The sequence below is a fragment of the Mus pahari genome, chromosome 8 (genome assembly GCF_900095145.1).
Source record: "Mus pahari chromosome 8, PAHARI_EIJ_v1.1, whole genome shotgun sequence".
In the NCBI taxonomy this organism is placed as follows: domain Eukaryota; kingdom Metazoa; phylum Chordata; class Mammalia; order Rodentia; family Muridae; genus Mus; species Mus pahari.
In genome coordinates, this window is record NC_034597.1 from 9,687,660 (window position 1) to 9,708,414 (window position 20,755).

The following is a 20,755-nucleotide window of genomic DNA, read 5'->3' on the forward strand; positions in this document are numbered from 1 at the left end:
GTTGGTGGTCCAGTCTCCGGGAGCTCGGGGTGGGGATGTCTGGCCTGTTGTCACTGTTGCTCCCTCCATGGGACTGCAAACCCCTCAGCTCCTTCAGTTCCTTCTCCATCTCCTCCACTGGGGACCCCCAAGCTCAGTCCAATGGTTGGCTGTAAGCTTCCTCCTAATGTTCTTCTTATAACCTGTTTAGTGATGCAGGTTCCAACAGTCTGCCCTGCCACAGGACATTCAACTTGGACTCTGGCTATGTGCTTCTGCCTTGCCCTCTGTCCCAGAAATCACAGACATCTCTCTGGGGGTCCCAATCCACTTCAGTCCCACCCCCAAATCAACACTGAGGTGTTCCAGTTCCACCCCTTGCCAGCCACATCACTTTGTGCACAGACTGAACTCACAGCCCACAGACACCTTCCTCCCCTCCCAGCCTCAGCCCCCACTGCCCTCAGTTCCTTCCTTCAGAGGCAGATGGCCTCTGTTTCACACAGAATCAGCCTAAGTGGGATTTTACTTAGACTTAAAGAAAATTAAGTTATGAAATTTTTAGGAAATGGATAGATTTGGATGATGTTATATTATATTAGGTAAAGGAGCCCAGGGTCACAAAGACCAATGCTGTGTGTTCTGTCTCCTATGTAGAGCCTAGGTTCTCTTTTTATACATGTGGGAGTGGGTAAAAGTCAAAAAGCTAGAAAGGGGCTGGTGAAAGGGAGAAAGGATTTGGGGGAGCCATGGGGAGAACACTAGAATGGGTGTGAAATGAGAGTAGAAAGAAGACTAATGAGGAAGGAGACAGAGCCTGTGGAGGGCCCAAGGCGTGGGGACCGGGTATAAGAAGGGTCAGCTGAAATTCAGTACATATGAAATCACCATAAAGAAACCTGCTACTTTGAATGGTGCTTAAAACAAATTAACTGAAAATAAAATAGTTCTGAATCATTTAAATAAATCCCCTTTTCAAGCAAATTTAAAATTATCTACCAAATATGTGAGGCCAGGGTTTCCCAGCATTGGCACTATGGACATCCAGAGCCAGACAGCTTTGTACCGTGGCTGCTGTCCTGGGTCCCGCAAGAGGGTTAATAGGGGCTCTGGCCTCTGAGCTCAGGGTGGAGTAGCATTCACCACATACCCCAGCTGTGAAAGCCTGTGCTGTAGTACTGCTCCTAAGCATCACAAAGATGCTGTGTTCTCTTGCCTTACATGGTGAAATACACTTCCACCTTCCTGCAGAATGTACCTGCAGAGATACTGCCTAAAACAATGAGTGTTGCCCTGAAAAAAGTCTACCACCCTTCCCCACTGTATGCAGTGTATGATCGGAAAATGAACAGCTCACATTATTAAAAATGTGTGGGGGAGGGGTATGTATGTGTGCGCGCATATAAGTGCAGCTGCATGTGAATACAGGTGCCTGGGGAGGACTGTGGGCGCTGGATCCCATGGATTTGGAGTTACAGGCAGTTGTGATCCACCCAGCCCAGATGCTGGAAAATGAATGTAGGTCCTCTGTAAGAGCAGTAGCTGGTCTTAACCACAGAGACGTCTCTCCAGGCCACAGTGGCCCACATTTTTAAGGCTATGACTTCTAATCTTATTGCAAATAGAATTTCTGATTTTAAAAAGCATCCCTCTCTCTCTAAAGTGCAGAAAAGGAAACAATTGTGGGCATAACTGAGGAGTACAAAGCAAACAAGAGGCAACTGTGCCACTTCTGGTGGCCCCGTCTTCTTGGTCCTCACCCCACTGCTCTCGGTTATTTGACCCTCCCACTTGCTAACCCATGTCTCTTCAACACAGTGATCTCGATGGCATCGAGAGTCTAAAACAAGAGTGTTTCTGAAATACTAGCCAGAGGCAGACAGTATCATTTCATGTCTGTTTAGTCTAAGATTTTCTCAGACATACAATTTTATCTGCTACATGATTAGTTTAAGACTTTCAACAGACATACAGTTTTGTATGTTATATGATAAACTACCTTCCACTTCTCTGTTTTTCTTAAACTACTTCTACCCTTCTTATTTTGATAAAGATTAAAATTCTGTGAGTTATTTCTTTACTTTTAAAAGAGGATGGCCTTGAGCAATGTTAAGCAACAGGTGACTGAGTGCACCCGAGCTGGAGCACATGGGAAGAGGTGCAGGCTGTGGAAAGCTGGACAGGGCGCTCCTTCATGGGAAGTGGGGCTGTCTGCTCTGCTCTGAGAACTTGGGCTGTGCCAGGAGACCACTCATCTACTTCATATGGTTCAAGGAGGCTGGATTCTATATTTTTTACAGCATAGTTTTGGGTTTTGGCTTTGTTTATCTTAATATTATGAGCCAAACACTGTAGACTCTGTGTGTTCTTTTGATTAAACCCTAAGTGGAATTCATCAGAGCAACCTATTTTCTTTCTTAGTGATTTTCTCCTCAAATATTTCTGTTCTTACTGTGGATTTAAAGGTTATGGTGGCTATAGTGGCTATTAAGATTCTGAGGCAATCAGAGAAAGAAAAGAAAGGACAGCCAAGAATTCTTACATGTTAGGCTGTAATAGCTGAGCCTTTTAAACCCAACACTCTTGAGACTGAGGCAGGAGAATCATAAGTTCAAGCCTAGACTGCAGAGGAAATTTAAAGAAAGCCTGCACATATTACTGTGTTGGCTTGTAACAGAAAAAATTGGGGAACTGGATGGCTGGATATATAATTCAGCTGCATGGTGCTTGCCTAGCATGCACCCGAAGTACCATAGAGGAAGAAAAATATGTACACACATATGTCATACATACATATACACATGCATGATACATACATGTGTATGTGTATATACATAGATACATGTATATATGTGCATATACATGCATATACATACATATACATACACATACATATGAATGATAGCAAAGCCTGGCCCTAAATTAAAGAAATAACGTAAAAGCTTTGTGTCTCATCCTACCCTAGGAGTTTCCAAGAGGCCTAGAGGCCACCTCACAGTATGCTCTTCTCCTTTCTGATCTTGCCTGCCAATGCTTTTGATACTCTATTGCCAAGGCATAAAAGGTTGAGCCTTAGACTTAAGTGTCTGTGGGTCTCATCACCACAGGCTCAGCCAGCCAGAAGGTAAAATGACAGGATGTGTCCCTGGAGAGTATCATGGGGCACATAGTGGCTGCCCTGAGGAAAGAGTCTGCCAAGTGGGAGTCTCTGGGGCAGTTTTGCAGAGGCTGAGCAATCTATAAAGGTCTCTAAAGTGATTAGAGACTCAAGGTTTTGCTCAGTAATTTACATGTAGTAGTTCTGCAGTTTGTTGAAGAAATGAACAGATGGGTGGTTTAATTAATTGATGTGGTGTTTATCTGAGGGTTAAAGATTAACATGACGAAAAGCTCGGTTCCTAATACCAAGAATTAAATGTAAAAGGAATCAGGATTAGCATGTTAGGAAAAGGCTAAGCCATTCGCAAGGCTTTTAATTATACAAAGAAATACCATGAGGAAATGAGCTTAAATTAAAAATCTGAAGAGTGGTTTGAACTGTACACGTTCAATATGGAATTGGGGAAAATGACTAAGTATAGTAATAATTTAGCTTCTCTGGGAGTGTTAGAATGCTGCCTCACCCTGAGTGCAGCCCACCCACATTTCTTGATGCTCTGAGCTATTACTTCTGATTATGAATCATAGTCTACCTGAATTGTTCTCTGGAGTTAATGACTAGTCCTCTTTAGCAATTACCTGGGAAACTTAAAGAGGTAGTTCTTCACATGGACAGTAAAAACACAAGCTCTTTTATTCTAATCTTAAATACTAATATCAATATCAATTCTCAGATCACACATCACACTGTAACCATGGTCATTTGTGTGGATATTTATAGTGTACAAAGAATTAAAGAAGGCACAGAGTTCATGGAGGCCTTACCAGAGGCAGAGGCAGACAGCTGACATGGATGTGGACAGAGTCCCTGGAGGTAGTTACACAAGCTACTAAAGAACCTGTTGGGAGCTGCTGGATTCCAGCTGCAGAGATACAAGACTGCTTAGCCAAAGTGTAGAACATTGAAGAGTAGGCACAGGATCAGATCTGATAGACTTCCATGCAAGTAGGCTGCATCAAGCATGAGGACCAAATTGAGCCAAAAACCCCATGGATGGTTGGGAATTCTCTGTCTACCAGTCCCTTGATGTACACACTAGTTCTATGATGCACACATGAAGGTGACAGGTCAGATTGACGGGGCCATGGACATGCAAGTGTTCCGTATCCTCCTCCGTTTGGGTCCAAGTGAAAGTGTTGCATTCCTGTTGGTCAACTGTATCTGACAAGCCCTTGGGTCACATTTTTTCTAATACGGCTTTAATATGTCCATACATGCATGTATCTTCCCAATCAATGTTGAAGCATTTATAGGTGGAATTTTTTACTTTGAGGAGTAAGTTGTGTATCAGTTCATATATGCATTGTGGGTTGTGCTGCCCAGGCAATAGTGTCTATGCACAAATGTAATGTAGAGTCACCCTGCCTCTGCACTTGTTCTCTGTGTGCAGTCAAAGTTGCTTATAATATGGAGTCTCCTAGAGCAAGACACACCCTGAAAGCTGCCATTCCCCACACTGTGGAGTAGCATAGATTCCAACTCAGCCTGATTTGCATATGTCACCTCTAGGTACATCTCCTCTTTGACCTGTTCTATACACATGCTTCCTGTAGCAACCAGGACTAGTCCAACCAAGCAAATAGTCTGCTTTGATGTTAAGACCAGTCCTGGTTGAAATGTATCTATACCCAGGTGTCCCTTCCTTCAGGAGCAGAAATTTCAATTCTAGATCTGTCACCAAGATTAATCTATTCCATATCCTGTTACTCACTCACTGTGTGTTTGTTAAGGTGACAGGAAGAGATGAGGCGTTCTCCAACAACCTGCCATACTGCATAATTCACTCAAAAGAATTACCCTAGCCAGGATTCTGGTTTATACCCACCGGGAATACACTAGATCAAGAATCAATCAGAAAACAAACATAAAACTCTTGCTTTCTGTACCCTAAGTCCTCTGAAAATCTTTTTGTTTAATCTGTGTTATCTGAAACATGAATGAAACCTGAACCTTCTGCTAAGTGAAAGCCAGTTACAAAAGACCAACTACAATTTTATCCCATTTTTCTGAAATGTCAATAGTAGACGATAGAGAGAGAGTAGATTAGGGTAGTCTGGGGCAAAAGGGATGGGGGAGATGGGTTGAGTGATATGGTGACATCTAAAAGCACTTACAGGGCTTTTGGGGGGATGATTAAACTATTCTAAGATTAATCAGTGGTGGTAGTTACATGAGTCTGTGAGTATATTAAAGCCACTGACTTGTGTTACCTTTGAATTATATCATAGTCAAGTTGTTACCAAAAAAAGACTCTTAAAAAGTAGCGTTTTACTATATTAACCAATTTTGATATTCAAAACAATATTTATCAATTAATCAAAGGAGCAAAATATTAACTAAAACCAAAATTCTCCAGTCCTTTTTGAACAAGCAAATGGAGCTTGCTTCCTTATACATTGACGAGAGGGCATGAGGATGCAGCTCGGCTGTAGCAGACCTGTTCTGCAGCTCCTGGTACCATATACTCAAACAAGAATACATAAATATACTAACAACAAGAGGAAATATACATGTATGCTTGATAGCACGACAGTGTAGTTTATAGTATGAAGAGTAATTCATACAAGCAAGTGGGAGCTGGGGACTGCAGATCAACCTTGAACTCTCACGGGAGCTGGGGACTGCAGTCAACCTTGAACTCTACAGATTGTTGGTGGCCTGGGTTCGTTATTCATAACCTCTAATAACCTTTCTGATGTTGATGTAAGACAGCTGTATGCATGATTACTCAGGACACATCTCACATCTTATCTAGACATCCAGTCCCACCATTATGTCACTTACTAGTGTCCACATTTGACAACAAAGCTAATGTCTGTGCACTTTCCTTATTTGGCCACATTGGCAGCATGTGACTCACTGTGATGGAACACCATCTCTGAAAGCATTATTTTCTGATGAACAATGGATGCAGGCAAAACAATTGGTATGCCATTCCTCATGCCTTTGATAAATGAGATTGCTCAGTTAACGTTGCAGAGAAGATGCTAGTTGGGGTGTACTTGAAAAACTAAGTAAGCACTGTTAGCAATGCCAAGAGCTACTCTGTAGAAAGATGGCTAATTAATTAAGGGTACTGAGTCAACGCCACTCATCAGGGAGATAACCTGAGGGGCAGAGCAAGCATTTCTCTCCTGTGTCAGAATGTGAGAAGAGCCCATTCTGCCCCTCATTCAATTAGCATTGCTGTGGTGGTTTGAATGAAAAGTGTTTCCCACAGGTTCACATATTTAATATTTGGTCCTATTTGGTGGCAACATTTGGAAAGGCTATGGAACCTTTAGCAGATAGAACCTTGCTGGAGAAAGTATGTTACTGTGTGAGGGTTTTGAATTTTGTAGCTTCACCCCACTTCCAGTTCTGCCTCTTGTGTACTTCCTGGATACAATGTAATCTGATGGCTTCCTGCTCCTATTGCCATGTGGTCCCTGTCATGATGGACACTGTCTCTCTGGAACTGTAAACCGAAGTAAACCTTCCTTTCCCTATGTTGCTTTTTGTCAGGGCATTTTATCAGAACAACAGAAAAGAAACTAACATTCTAGATATTAGTTGGATTCCAGAATTCACCTAATTAAATGGGATAGAAATTGGGAGGGAAAAATCTTCAGTGGTGTCCTTCTGCCAAAGTCAAAGCCAGTCCCAGCTGGTATGGTGAAGCCACAGAAAGGATAAGAGGGAAAGATTAATTCCCTGCATTTTTTTCAACTCTTGTTCATGTCCCCAGACACCATATCCCTTTGCAGGTAAGGAAGGTTCACAAGTGTAGTCCACAGTTGGTTCCTGCATCTCCTCTCCCTGAAACCTGACACCTGCATCAGCACCAAGAACTCAAAGCCTCTATTCTGCTGGTATAACTATAGAGAAGAGGCCATAGCACAATTCTCCTGACATCAATGACTTTTCTACCTACCTTTTCCTGGAAGATAGTTGTGTTAATAAGTTGGTTTATTTGTTGTTTAAAGGTTACTCTGTGCTTTGTAGCTAGTTGTTTGTGTGCCAGGTACCCGCATGAGCTCATTGCACTCTGCCACTTGCTTTGCATCACTCCTGTTAAAACAATCCCTATTCATTACCTTTCTGTCGGTGCAACCAGGTATCTGACAAAAGCAACTTACAGGAGCAAGGGTTCCTTGGAGCTCATAGTTTAAGGATTCGGTCTATAGTGGTGGAGAAGGTATGACTGCAGGAATGGAAGACAGTCATTGTGTTTACCAGGAAACTCAGAAAGATTAAAAAGATGAGTCCATACCTCCCCTACCCCCATCCCCACCCTGTTTCATCTTATTCAACCCATGGTCAGCATAGCTCTTCCTGTCTCAGCTAAACCTTCATGAAACACCCAGAGATGTTATATGCCCAGCGGTGTGGCTCCTATGTTGTTCTAAACCTAGTCAAGTTGACTGTGAAGGTTAACCGTTACATCTTCCTACTACATGTGGCTGGTATCTGAGTGTGGTCTCCATGTACAGTTCTCAACAGTGATGTAGAGAATCTTTCCATAGGCTTTCCCTCACTTTTCCTTCCCTCTCTTATTGAGAAATAAACAGAGCTAGAGAAGCAGAACTAATTGCTTCCAGGATCCCACAGCAAGAAGCTCTGTTTTGTTTGATTCTATATTACGTGTGCCTTCCATAGTGCTTAGCACTATGTGCACTAAATAGGTTCTGACTAGAGTCATCAGTAAATGAGCAACTGAAGACAAACCATTCTCTTCCTTTTGTCCCACTCCAGGTTTCTCCCAGAATTATTTTTTTAAATAATTTCCTGATGAGGGGCTGGAGAGATGGTTCAGCCATTAAGAACACCAAAGTTTGGTTCCCAGCACCCCCTCTAGGCAGCACAATTGCTTGTAGCTCCAGTTCCAGGGGAGCTACTGCTCTCTTCTGGCCTTCATGGACATCTACATACATGTGGACATGCTAACCCCACAAACACATACACATAAAATTATATTTTTTCTAATCTTTAAAAAATGAAAATAAGTAAAACAATAATAAAATGAAATAATAAAATGCTTGAGCAACTTTGAGTCCAACAAATGGACATCAATTTGCTAGAGGCAGACCAAGCTAAGCGAAGCTGCTGTGATCTAAATCATAGTCCTGCGCCTCAGCCGCTCACCCTGCAAAGCCCTCCATGTGCATCTGAAGCACCAACACTTTCCAATTAGCATAAGATAAATCATGTCTAAGATATAAAGGGAAGGATTATTTTCTTCGCACCTTTTCTGCTTTAAAAGACATGAGCCAAGGGTGACCTGTTGTCGCAAAAGGTTGATGAAAATGTCATAGCAAAATATATAGCTAAGTCTTCTTAACCTCAGCAACCTTAGTTGAAACTTAGAAAAGTTCCCTGAACCTAAGCACCAAGACCAAGGAGAGGTTTCATTTCTGCTGCCTGTTCACGTTCACATACCAATAAACCATGCACTTCCTTTTTAATGTTTTAGCTTATCTAAAAGCTCATGTGTCTTTGGTATATGTGTGGGCATGTGGCCATGGGCTCTACATGAACAGGAAGAAACAGGCACAGGCAGGAAGAAGGCTGTTCTGATGTTATATTTAACCCAAGCCTTCTGAGGGAGTTTGATCCACCAACACAGAACCAAAGGGAGTCGGTGTGGTTAGGTTTTCTTTCCTCAGTCAACAGAACTTGGATTCTTTCTTTGCACTCAACAGTGCTGGCTGTGTGTCCAGCCAGCCTGCCTCAGGTGCCTGTGTTCATCCCTCTCCAGCTCTCTGTTTTTTAGGGGAAAGCAGCACAACTCATTCCTGGCACCAGATGTTAGAAGAGGTGGATTGCAGCCTCTGTTTCTCCCATGACCCTAAGGGAAGCTCAATTCCTTAGAGCCAATGTCTTTGCCTAGAAAGTACTTGACTATTGTATCAAACAAAGCTACTTTGTTGCCTGGTGTCTTGAAAAAGGATGGAGTCTTAAACTTAAATTCTGAAATAAGCTTTGTGAAGGAGGGCCGACTATGCAGAGCTCCCATACCGGTGCCTGTCTCAAATCTCTGCCTCTCTCCCTATGACTATGGGCCCCCATACCCTGCATAGATGATGCCCCTCCAGCAAACAGGACCCCGTGGTTAAAACAGGTTGTATTACTCTGCGTGCTAGTTGGTTCCACTGAGTCTTTTCGAAGTTATCACTTCTAAGCAAAGCCATCTTCTCTCTGGTTGGACAACCTTAGCTTTTGAGGTGACTCTCCTTTGACATGATACTGTTTCTTCATCTGCCTCTTTTGTCCTTTGCAGGGTATATCCCCAGCTATTTAGACAAAGATGAACTCTGTGTAGTGTGTGGGGACAAAGCCACAGGGTACCACTATCGCTGCATCACCTGTGAAGGCTGCAAGGTAAGTGACAGTGTCCCAGCACAGACCACAGCTGAGCATCTGTGCTTTCCCAGACAGCCACTGGACATCAGGCTTACAGAAAGAGATGTCAGCATTGAAGGCCTTTGGCCTCCAGGGGCCCGGAGGCCCTCTTTATTTTTTATGTGCTCAAGATCTGAATTTTCCTTCTTCCTAAATCATGAATAACTAAATGAAATTTTGCAATAGTGTAGTGTTTTGTTCTTGTGTTTTTAAAACAGAAAGACAACTAATAAGAAGTAAATTAATAACACTTACTTTGAGCATTAGAGCATATGTTTTTTAAATATCCAACCAGTCTGCTTTGCTGTTTCTCCTCTGTTTTATGTGCACTGTCTGAGGAGACGAGTTTGCTCCACAGCCTTTCTGCTGTGGCTCTGCATGTCTATGCCCACTTCTGAGGGTTCCATTAGGCAGAATCTCTGAAGCCACTTAAACTTAATTACGTTCCAGAATGTATTCAAAGTGGCTTTCAGCACAGCCTGTAATAAACGGAATCAGTTTGCCACCAGGTAATTTTGTGCTCTGCAAACTTTTCTTTGGGAGATTCTTGACAAAAAACATACTGGTCTATAAAAAAGGGAATCTACATCTGCCTACTTACAATCTTAATTAGCAAAATGAAGATAAGCATTATGAAAAAGATGTTTTGATCCATCAACCTAGATTAGAAAATAAAGACAAGGAACTCAATCCAGAGAGTGCCCAAGCAGCCGATGCTGTCTGTGCAAATGGAGATATATTCTAAGCTAGGGACAGATTTCTATTTCCTGTAGAGTTTACAATAAAACTTTTACTGAAGCCAAAAAACAAACAAAAACAAAAACAAAAACAAAAACCAACTTTCCCTCCTTATTCCATCTTTCCTCCCCACCCTCCTCCCTTCCCTTCCCTCCTTCTTCCACCTTTCCTCCCAAACCTCCCTGCTTTCTTCCTGCCCTTGCCTTTAAGCCCTTACAATTCAAATTCACAGTTGTGGGGACTTAACACAAACCCAGAAAGAAACCTAAGAGTGAAAAGACCTTCTTAATATGATAGAGAAGCAACTTGGTAAAGGGAAAAGGTTTTCAAATGTAACATCATCTTCAAGAGTGTCAAGAGATTTAAAAAAAAAAAAAAAAGCTACACCTCAAGGTTTATTCAAACCAACAGTTTATGTGACCAGAATCTGTATTACTTTAGCAACAGAAAGATTTGTGAGTTTTTAACTCTGCTGAGGTGTGTAACTTCTTGCACACTTAGCACTTTGTAGAAAGAAGGTTGATGTTTCCGTATAACAAACTGTTTTCGAAGAAAATGTAACAATATTACAGTGCTTTCACAACAATATCATAAGATAAAAGTTTGAATTGAGAGAAAACACAATGAAAAGTCAAGGTGACTCTTAAATCCCTCAAACAATTCTAACATTTAGAATTCTAAACTTTCTAAAGGGAATAGACATAAACAACTTCTAAACTGTTACATTCTAAAAATTCTAGTGGCTTAACTTGCAGGCCACAGACCATTCAAGGACCATTGAAGGAGTCAGGGTAGGAATGTGAAGCAGAAACATGGAGGAAGGCTAATTGCTGGCTTGTCCATGCTTAGCTAGCTTTCTTATACAGTTCAGGACTACCTACCCAGAGAGTGAGCTAAGACCCCCTAAATCAATGAACAACCAAGACAATCCCTCACAGATACTCACAGGGCAAAGTTATCTGGGCAGAACCACAATTGTGACTCCTTTAGTTGACTAAGTTATGTCAAGATGGAAGTTAAAGCTAAAAATGATGGATAGTAACAAAGAGGCCCTATGTGTGTGTGTGCGCGTGTGTGCGTGTGTGCGTGTGCGTGTGCGTGTGTGTGTGTGTGTGTGTGTGTGTGTGTGTGTGTGTGTGTGTGTGTGTGTGTGTGTGTGTGTGTGTGTGTGTGTGTGTGTGTGTGTGTGTGTGTGTGTGTGTTGATGGTGTTTTGAGACAGGTTTTCTATGGGTAACCCTGACTGTCCTGGAACTCACTCAGTAAGCTAGGCTGGCTCAAGCTCAGAGATTAAAGGCATGCACCAGCACATCTGGCTACATAGATGTCCTTATTTCTGGTTAGTTTATCATCTGGGACCATTAAGAAATTAATCTGGCTCTTCTCTGAGTACAGAGATATTTCTATAGTAGGTTTTAAAGGCAAGTTCTCCATTCGTGTACAAGTCAATGAAACATGTCCTTACTTATTCCTTAAGAAGCCTATTTTGTCAGCTCACAAGATCTTGTGGTTGGCTTGGTTTTGGTGCTGGGGAATTAACTCAGAGCTTCATGCATGTTCAGCATGTTTTATGCTGCTGAGCCATGCCCCTAGCCCCTAAAATGATTTTTCACATAAAGGTCTTATCTTTAATTCTATCTCCAGGAGTTCATTTTCATTTTTTTTTAATTAAGAGACTTATCATCCTTACATCTATCTAAAAGTAATATGTTCTCATCCTATGGTAAAAGATGCTTTTCCACCAATTAGAATAGTGCTTAGAAGTCCATGAACATCATCAGAGGTAGGCTCAGAAAAGAAACAGCACAGCAAACTACAGTACTTCTATTTTCTACAAAAGCGAAGTACTCATGCCATTAAGGAGTACACAGAATACCTTTGTTGAGATACATGATCCTGTCCTCATTCTGTTACAGCCTTGCTCACCCTGCCTCGAAGTGGTCTTTGTAGGCATCCAGTGTAAGGGAGAAAGGGGTCTATCAGGTTCCTCCTCAGCAACTGTCCACATCTTCCCTGGCTAGCTTCTAAGTAAACATGGCTTCCTCCTGGAAGAGAATTGTTCTGCCTCCTCCCAGTGCATAACATCCATCTTGCCAGAAATGACTGGGTTTCTTTTGTCCCCTATTCTGCCTGGGACAGAGAGCACAGTTAGGGAAGGGAAAGAACACTTGCCTTTCATTCTTGCCTTTCATTCTGGAGTCATGCTGTGACATGGCCCTCTGGGCAGATTCACTCATTCTGAACCTGAGGAAACATGGTTGATGTCTCTCTCATTCAGCTGCTTATGTGTGGTTCCTGGACCTGTAACAGCATATCGTTCAGAGGCATGCACACATGTTTAAGAACACAAATCCCCAATTCATAGAGTTTTCCTGTTAGAATTTTATTTTGAAAGAAATCATATTTCTTTTTTTTAAAAAAAATGACAGATATGAGCCTTGGTTATTCCTGCTTTGCTTAAAAGGTCCTACTCTGGACCCTGTCATTGCAAGAAAGAGCTTTTTCTGAGTAGGGACTATGCAAGTGGGCATGTGCCCATAACCAAAGCCAAAAACTTAAATGAAAGAACAAAAATGGGCAAAATCTGAGGCAACTGGGGCAAAGGGATGCAGCGTGCATCTGCTGCCCATCTGTGCCCACAACAGCAAGAGATCACTGTCACTGTGAATTCCTGTCATCCAGAGTACAGTGGCCAAATAAGTCTTGAGAAAGTTGTATAAATTAGCAAAATCTAGAATTAATAGTGTTCTTCAGAGAAGAGAAAGCCTGTTGAACTCATATGCCTACAGATACTAGAGGAAAAGAAGGTTTTAGAGGCCTTTATAAGGCCTTAAGCTCAAGTGTTCTGTTCTTCAAGTCCTGTTGTTCAAAAGGTTAAGAGAGTTAGTCATGGCCATCATTTTTTTCTATTTTCTCCTCCTCTTCCTCCTCCTTCCCCTCTTCCTCCTCCTCCTCTTCTTCCTCCTTCTCTTCTTCTTCCTCCTTCTCCTCTTCCTCCTCCTGCTCTTCTCCTCTCCTCCTCCTCTTCCTCCTCCTCCTCTTTCTCCTCTTCCTCTCCTTCCTCCTCCTCTTCCTCCTTCTCCTCCTCTTTCTCCTTCTCCTCCTCCTCTTCCTGCTTCTCCTCTTCTTCTCCTCCATTTCCTCCTTCTCCTTATACCTCTCTCTCTTCCTCTTCTCCCTCCTCTTCCTCTTCTTCAAATTTTTTGAAAATAGATTATTTTTAATACAAACATCGCAACAACAGTTTCTTCTCTGTCCACACATTCCAGCTCCCCCACAGCTTCTTCCTCTTCAGAAAAGCAGGCCTCCAAATGAGGACAGCTAAACAAGACAAAACAAGCTACATATAGACAAAAACCCTGAGGCTAGACAAGATAACTCAATTGGAGAAGAAAAATCCCAAGAACAAGTCAAAGAGTCACAGATACACCGCCCCCCCCCCCCCCCCCGCAGTTAGGAATGCCACAAAGCCACCAAGCTAACAGCCATAACATAGACAAAGAAGGACTGGTACAGACTCATGCAAGGGCCCATGCTTGCTGCTTCAGTTTCTGTGAGCCCATGTGAGCCCTACTTAGTCGATTCAGTGAGCCATGTTCTCCTGGTGTCCTTCATCTCCTTTGTTCCCTGATTTGCTATGGGAGGGACTTGATGGAGACCTCCCATTTAGATTCTCTACCTGCATAATGTCTGGCTGTGGGTCTCTGTATCCGTTCCCATCTGGCCAGAGGAAGCCTCTCTGTTGATGACTAGATAAGGCACTGATCTGTACATATAGCAAAATGTCATTAAAAATCATTTCATTTCATTGGTTTGGTTTGGTTTGGTTTGGTTTGGTTTGGTTTGGTTTGGTTTGGTTTGGTTTGGTTTGGTTTTCCAGTCATGTTTGGTTCTATGCTAGATCTCTGAACTATCCGTTGTCTGGTTCCTGGCCATCCAGGCTCCTTCTCATGGAGTGGACCTTAAGTTAAACCAAACATTGGTTGGCCACTCCCACAAGTTCTATGCCACCATCAACCCAGTCCATCTTCCAAGTGGGACAGATTATAGGTCAGGGGTTGGTATCCAGGTTTCTCTTTATGTAGGCTTCCCAGAACAGAGACTAGAGGGTAGGGATGTAGGTTTCATACAGACACCAGTTCCACCTTTCTGCATGCAATGAATGAGTGGTTGTTATCCTCAGTAACAGAGCCTTGCTGTCAGTTTTCAGAGAGCGACCCTCTTTTCAAGTATTAGCCTGTGTTGTTTAGGGATCTCCATCAGTCAACAGTTCAACCAAACACAACCAGATCTTGCCACTGGAAGTTTTGCCTATCTACAAAAAGATGACCAGTTCAGACTCGGTGTCCTCCATTCTAGGAGTCCTCATTAGAGTCACCCTCATAGATTCCAGGATGTTTCCACAGCACCAGGTTTCCATATCTCCTTCCAAACACTTCCTAATTCCAGCTGTCTCTGCTTGCATTCTTCCCCTCCATCCCCTACCTCCACCTAATCCTCTCCCTATCCACGCCCAGTCTAACAGCAAAATCTAGTCTAGTCCCCCTTCCCATGGAGATCCATGCATCCCCCTAGAGCTGCTTTATCTAACCTCTCTGGGTTTGTGAATTGTGACATTATTATCCTCTATGTAACAGCTACTATCCACTTATAACTGAATATATACCATATGATTTTCTAGGTCAGGGTTACCTCACTCAGGATGATTTTTTTTCCTAATTCCTTCCATTCACCTTCAAATTTCATGGTGTCTATTTTTTACCCACTGAATAATAATCCATTGTGTAAATCTACCACATTTTCTTTATCTGTTCTTGGCTTGAGGGGTATCTGGATTGTTTCCAGTTTCTGGCTATTGTGAATAAAGCTGTAATGAACACAATTGAGCATCCTTTGGGTATAGATCATGGCCATTTTAAGAGTCAAAGAAGAATTAAGTGAAATCTCTAAATGAAATAAAGACGTATATTTAGTCACCAAGCAATTTTAAATGCTATTTGTGTGTATATATTCATTGTACATAGTAATGGGTTTCTTATAGAAATATTCAATCATGTATCCTGCGCTTTTAATTCAGGATAAAATCTCTTAATTCACTTAGCAGCAAAATTATGACACCATATGAATAAAGGTTATACCATTTAATGTATAGAAAAATAAGAGCAAACACCAGGTTGCCCACTAGCTTCATTGCTTTGAGTAAAATACACAATAGTGAAGACACTGCATCACTGCAGCCTTGTGAAACCTCCCTCGGCTCCTTAGATTCACTTGCCGCCACCACCCTCCATTTGAGGGTATAAAGTAGGAGGCCCCAGCCCAGGCTAAGGGGCCTGAACAATTGCACTTATACTTAGGTAGACAAAACTCCAGAATCATTTAATTTCAGAAAATATGAACCTATTATCTCGGGTCTTTCTCATCTAGGGCTTCTTTAGACGAACCATTCAGAAAAGTCTCCATCCATCTTATTCCTGTAAATATGAAGGAAAGTGCATCATAGACAAAGTCACCCGAAACCAGTGCCAGGAATGTCGCTTTAAGAAATGCATCTATGTTGGCATGGCAACAGACTGTAAGTACATGTTCTTCTTTCGCTTGATATTGTGAAGTGTGGACTGGGGGGGGGGGGGTTCAAGATCAACAAAGAAAGCAGGAATCCCTGTGGACAGAGTCTGGCTCTCACTCAGCCTCCCTCCCCACATTCAGTCTTGCCATAGGTGAAAACCATTGGCGTTCTTCCTCCTGACTTATCAATTCCCAACCTCCAAAGCATCCAGATGATGTGAGAGGGGGTAGTTAGACCATCCCCATGTGGGTTGGAAGCTTGTAGCTTGGTCACTTCTCACACACAGGCTCCACATGCGGAGAGGCTTAGAGAGCAGTCCTTGTGTTTTCAAAAGCAGAAATAAATTAACTTGGTAGACATCTTTGGAGATGGAGTACCACAAAAAACATCATGTTTAAGAATTTTTGAAGAATTCAAGTTGAATGTTCCCACATGAGTCATACTGCTGTTGATAGCTTGTTGTATTTTTATCCAAAATAGATTTTTTTAAACTGAAACTCAGTTTTCTAAGTGCCATAGCATATGGCACTGAGATTATCCCTGGGGTTTCTCCTACCAACCCTGGGCCAGGGGTTTACACTCCTCACCTTAATCCTAAAATAAAGAACCACATCACTCAGAGTATACAACTTCCCCTCTGCCGGGAGTCAGTGAAGGTGATTTCCATCACTGTCACGATTCAATCGTAAGTTTAAAAGGAAAAGGAAAAACACAGCAAAGAAAGCAAAGGCAATGAGAATATTTCTGATATAGAAAGAAATGATCCTAGTTTGTATTGAGACCATTAATGGTGTTCTCTCTGAGAGAATAAAAAAGAAAATCTATGATTTCCTCATAGAAGAAAATGCTGCAGAGTGTATTATGAGATCTGTTAGGGTATCCGGCTGGAAATACTGTGCATCCACGCCTCAGGCAGGGCATCTCTACTTCTAAAGGATTTGAGCCCTTTTCTGACCAGGATTTGAATATGATTAGCTCAAAACCAAATACTTACATGTCACTATTCCAAACCACTATTGTTTAAATAGTCATTTTATAATTTCATTAAGTTTAAGAAGTGAGTAGTTATGGGGTTTAAGATGCTCAAAGTCCATCTAGACTGTGGATTCAAAGGTTGAGACCTTTTATCTTCTGGTGGGGCATTTCAAAAGCTCCAGGTTACTTAAAAACAAAACCTCTGCTCAGGGACAGCCAGGTAACCATCACAGCAGAATCTGCCACCCAGCCCCAAGCCTGACAGCCTGTAACCCAGTCCCTAAAGACCCACACAGTAGAAGGAGAGGACTGACTCCCACAGGTGTCCTCTCACAGGGCTGAGGGTATGCACAGGGACATATTCGTGCATACACACACACACACACACACACACACACACACTTCAACAAATAAGTAAATAACAAGAAGGAAAAAAAAAAAAAGAAAGGCAAACCTCCATGCAGGTGCCAGTCCTACCACTGACGAGGCATGTGACTCCCAGATTCCTGCCTGAAAAACACCTCATACCTTACAACTCCAGGCCCAGGATTCAGTCGATTCAGCTGCGATAGTATGGCATACTGAAAGCCTTGAAGCAATGGGGCTTCAGTTTTGCGAGCCTTTAGGAGGTAAACCAAAGTTACCTCACAAGGCTCGTCCATATTTCCCACATCTGAAGACTCTCATGTGACATGGGTGGCTGAATCCTGAGGAGTTACTGCCAGAGGGCTTGTGAACTAACTGGACACCTTGCTTTTCTTCTTGCTATGACTGCCCTTTACACAGCACAAGGACAGCGTGCCTTCATTGTAGGAATTAAAAGCAGAAGTCCTGAGTCTTCCCCTGTCTCTACCATGAGCTTGATCTGACCTTAGACAAGCCATAGTCTGGTCCCTCTTCTATGAAAAGAGAATGAACTAGATCCTTTCTACAGTCATCTGAAGCCTGAGCTGTGCTCAGGGTAAGAGTTCTTGCAGTGAAAACAAGAAGACCTGAGTTCTAACCTCCAACACACACGTTGTTGTTGGCTGCCACGACCACATGTATTGGGTTAGGGACAAGTACGCTCTGTGGACTCACTAGCCAGGAACTTAGCCTAAATGGCAAGCTTCAGATTCAGTGGCAGAGCCTGTCTTAAAAATGTGAGCGTGGATTGAGGAACACTCCTGGCATACTTCTCTGGCTTCCATGTGTGTACACAGAGGTTCACTACCACACACACACACACACACACACACACACACACACACACACGTACACGCAAGCAGGAAAGATGGCATGGCAGGTAAAGGGACTTACCATACAAGCTTGCTGATGCTCAGAACCTACATGATCATTAGAGAATACCACCTTCACAGAATTAGCCTCAGACCTTCACTGATGTACCATGATATATGTGCACCTACACACACATGCACATACAAAATAATAATAATAATAATAATAATAATAATAATAATAATAAAATAAAACCCGAGTCTCTCAATCTTACTACAAATCTAATGAAATAGTCTATTTGAAAACTAACCACAGAAAGATAGATTTCTCGTTCCTTTTTGCACAAATGGTAAATATGACTTACCATGTTCACATTGCCATAGTGAATACCTTGTATGTGGGCATTATTGATTCCATCGGGTAAAGAGAGACATGAAAGCTCAACAGAACAAACTTGCTTAGGCGTCACACAGCTAGAAGGTGCTGGTGTAGGCCTCAGACCCACATCTTTCTAGTCCAAGGCTCTTTATCTACCATGGAGGACAGACCAGGCACAAAGATTTGCAAAGATGTACCTGTAAGGCTCAAGAGAGTCAAAGCCAAATTACGGTCTGCCCTAGGGAGCCAGGAAGAACCGGTTCCCCTCCCATCGTCGCCACTCCAGAAGACTCCCTTAACAGGAAGCACAGGAGGCCCAGGCGTGAATGCAGATGTCTGCCCAACTGATTTCTCTGCCAGTGTGGTTTTAAATCTCTCTGCTTTAGTCTGATTTCAGCCACTGCCTTCTGTAGAGATGAGTTCCTAGTGCCCGTGTCCCTTCCATAGTGGGCATAGCTCTGCTCTGGACACTTGGTCTGGACACTGGACTCATAGTGGGCTGGCTGTTCGCCATGAGAGGGAAAATGTGCCCCATGTGACCTGAGGCTCAGAAACTACAATCTGCTCCGAGCTCTGGATTAGCAGTGGGTCCTCTCACCTTTCTACCTCGCAGTGGTGCTGGATGACAGCAAGAGGCTAGCCAAGCGGAAGCTTATAGAGGAGAACCGTGAGAAGAGGCGGCGGGAAGAGCTACAGAAGTCAATTGGGCACAAGCCAGAACCCACGGACGAGGAGTGGGAACTCATCAAGACAGTCACTGAGGCCCACGTGGCCACCAATGCCCAGGGCAGCCACTGGAAGCAGAAGCGGAAATTTCTGGTAAGGCCTCTGACCAAGCTCACTATTTATCTATCCTTTGTTTTCTGCCAAAGTTTAGAGTCCTCTGGACCCTTCTGACATTAGTCTCCTATTTTTGTGATGGTGGTTGCAACTCAAAGGTGACTGGAACTACAATCATGCTAGCAGGGTTACAGAGGCTACTGGGGCAATATTCACTCACTGGAACCCAGAGGAGCTTCCCAGGCCTCCAACCTCAGGGTGAGGCCAGGGATGTAGCCTGTCCTCAGGAATGTCTGCTATCAGATGGCTTACCCTTCTCCCCACCTCTGCCTTCAGACTTCCAGTGCTTATACTCAGGTATCTAGGCTTGTTCACATGCTCCTTTTAGCAGAATCTCTAGGAGGAAGGGTCCCAGACCTCAGATTTAAGTTTTTATCTGCCAAAGTTCAAATGCTTGTCTAGGAATAAAAGCTTGAGTTCAGAAGCCAGAGAAAATGGGCGTAGCAATGGGAAAGCACAGAGAGACAAGGCAGACCTTTTTGGATCTGTGTGCACTTACTGGATTTTAGAGTGAAACCCCTTCCATCCATTTCTCATTTAGACTTCCTGGTACTCTAAAGTTTCTGGAGTTGCTATCCCCATTTTTTAGATAGGCAAGTCAATCCCAAGGTCATACATAAATGTCCCAGATGATATGGCAGTAAGTGACTAAGCCAGGCCCTCTGATTTCAAGTCTCCCCGCCCACCTCATTAAACAAACTTCCTGCTCAAGCTGGTGTCTAGCCACCTCAGAAACTGGGTTTGCTTTCATAAAGGCTTTTGTGAGCACTTTGCTGGCCTGTGGATCTGTCTATACATCAGAGTTGCTTTCTTTAAACAAGGAGCTGTGGTGGTGAAATTGCCTGCGCACCACAACAGCAACATTATAATGCAATGGTTTTACACTTACAATCATAGCTACTCAGAAACCCAAAGTAAGAAGGGTGCAAGTTCAAGGCCTGATTGAGTTACCAGTCCAGCCTAAGACACTTAACAAGATCTTTCCTCAAAAATTAAAGCCAGAAAGAGCTGCCATACAGCTCAGTGGTTTAGCATTTGCCCAGCCTGCATGAGATGCTGGGTCAGTACCCAGCACCGTAAGTAACAATCACAAAAGAAAATTGTGAAAAGAAAGGGCTGTGAATAATCTGCCTTTCCTACACCAAAGTCTGTCACTATTACTGTAAACAAATACTGCATGTGCCACTTTAGAAAAGTCACCAAACACTGAAATGATGCTTATGATGTGCCAGGTTCGAGTCTAAATGCTTTGCTCCCTAATCTTCAGACCCTATACCACCTCTATAGGTAGAAACAAAGAATACCTCCATTTATAGGGCAGAGAGATGCGGGAAATTTGTAGGGCTCCCACAGCTAGATTGTGCTAAGACATGGAGGAGTAGGTATAGCCAGTGCTGGGTCTACCTCGGCTCCTTCTGCCCAACGCCCATGTAGCCTCACTACCCTCCGAACTAAGAGAGGCCTTAGGAGGGCGGCACCCCACTGCTTCACCCTGGTGTATCTCTCTGGAAATTAAAC

General features: G+C 43.0%; 1 protein-coding gene across 9 annotated transcripts in view; it reads left to right on the forward strand.

Annotated features, from left to right (window-relative positions):
* The window catches only part of Thrb (thyroid hormone receptor beta), a 356,182-nt gene that overhangs the window by 313,690 nt on the left and 21,737 nt on the right, over positions 1 to 20,755 (forward strand). For all 9 annotated transcript variants that reach the window (XM_029541431.1, XM_021203598.2, XM_029541433.1 and 6 more), the window contains 3 exons: positions 9,399 to 9,499; positions 15,685 to 15,832; positions 19,011 to 19,216. In XM_029541431.1, the coding sequence (XP_029397291.1) occupies positions 9,399 to 9,499; positions 15,685 to 15,832; positions 19,011 to 19,216 (455 nt within the window). The remainder of the gene's footprint in view (positions 1 to 9,398; positions 9,500 to 15,684; positions 15,833 to 19,010; positions 19,217 to 20,755) is intronic.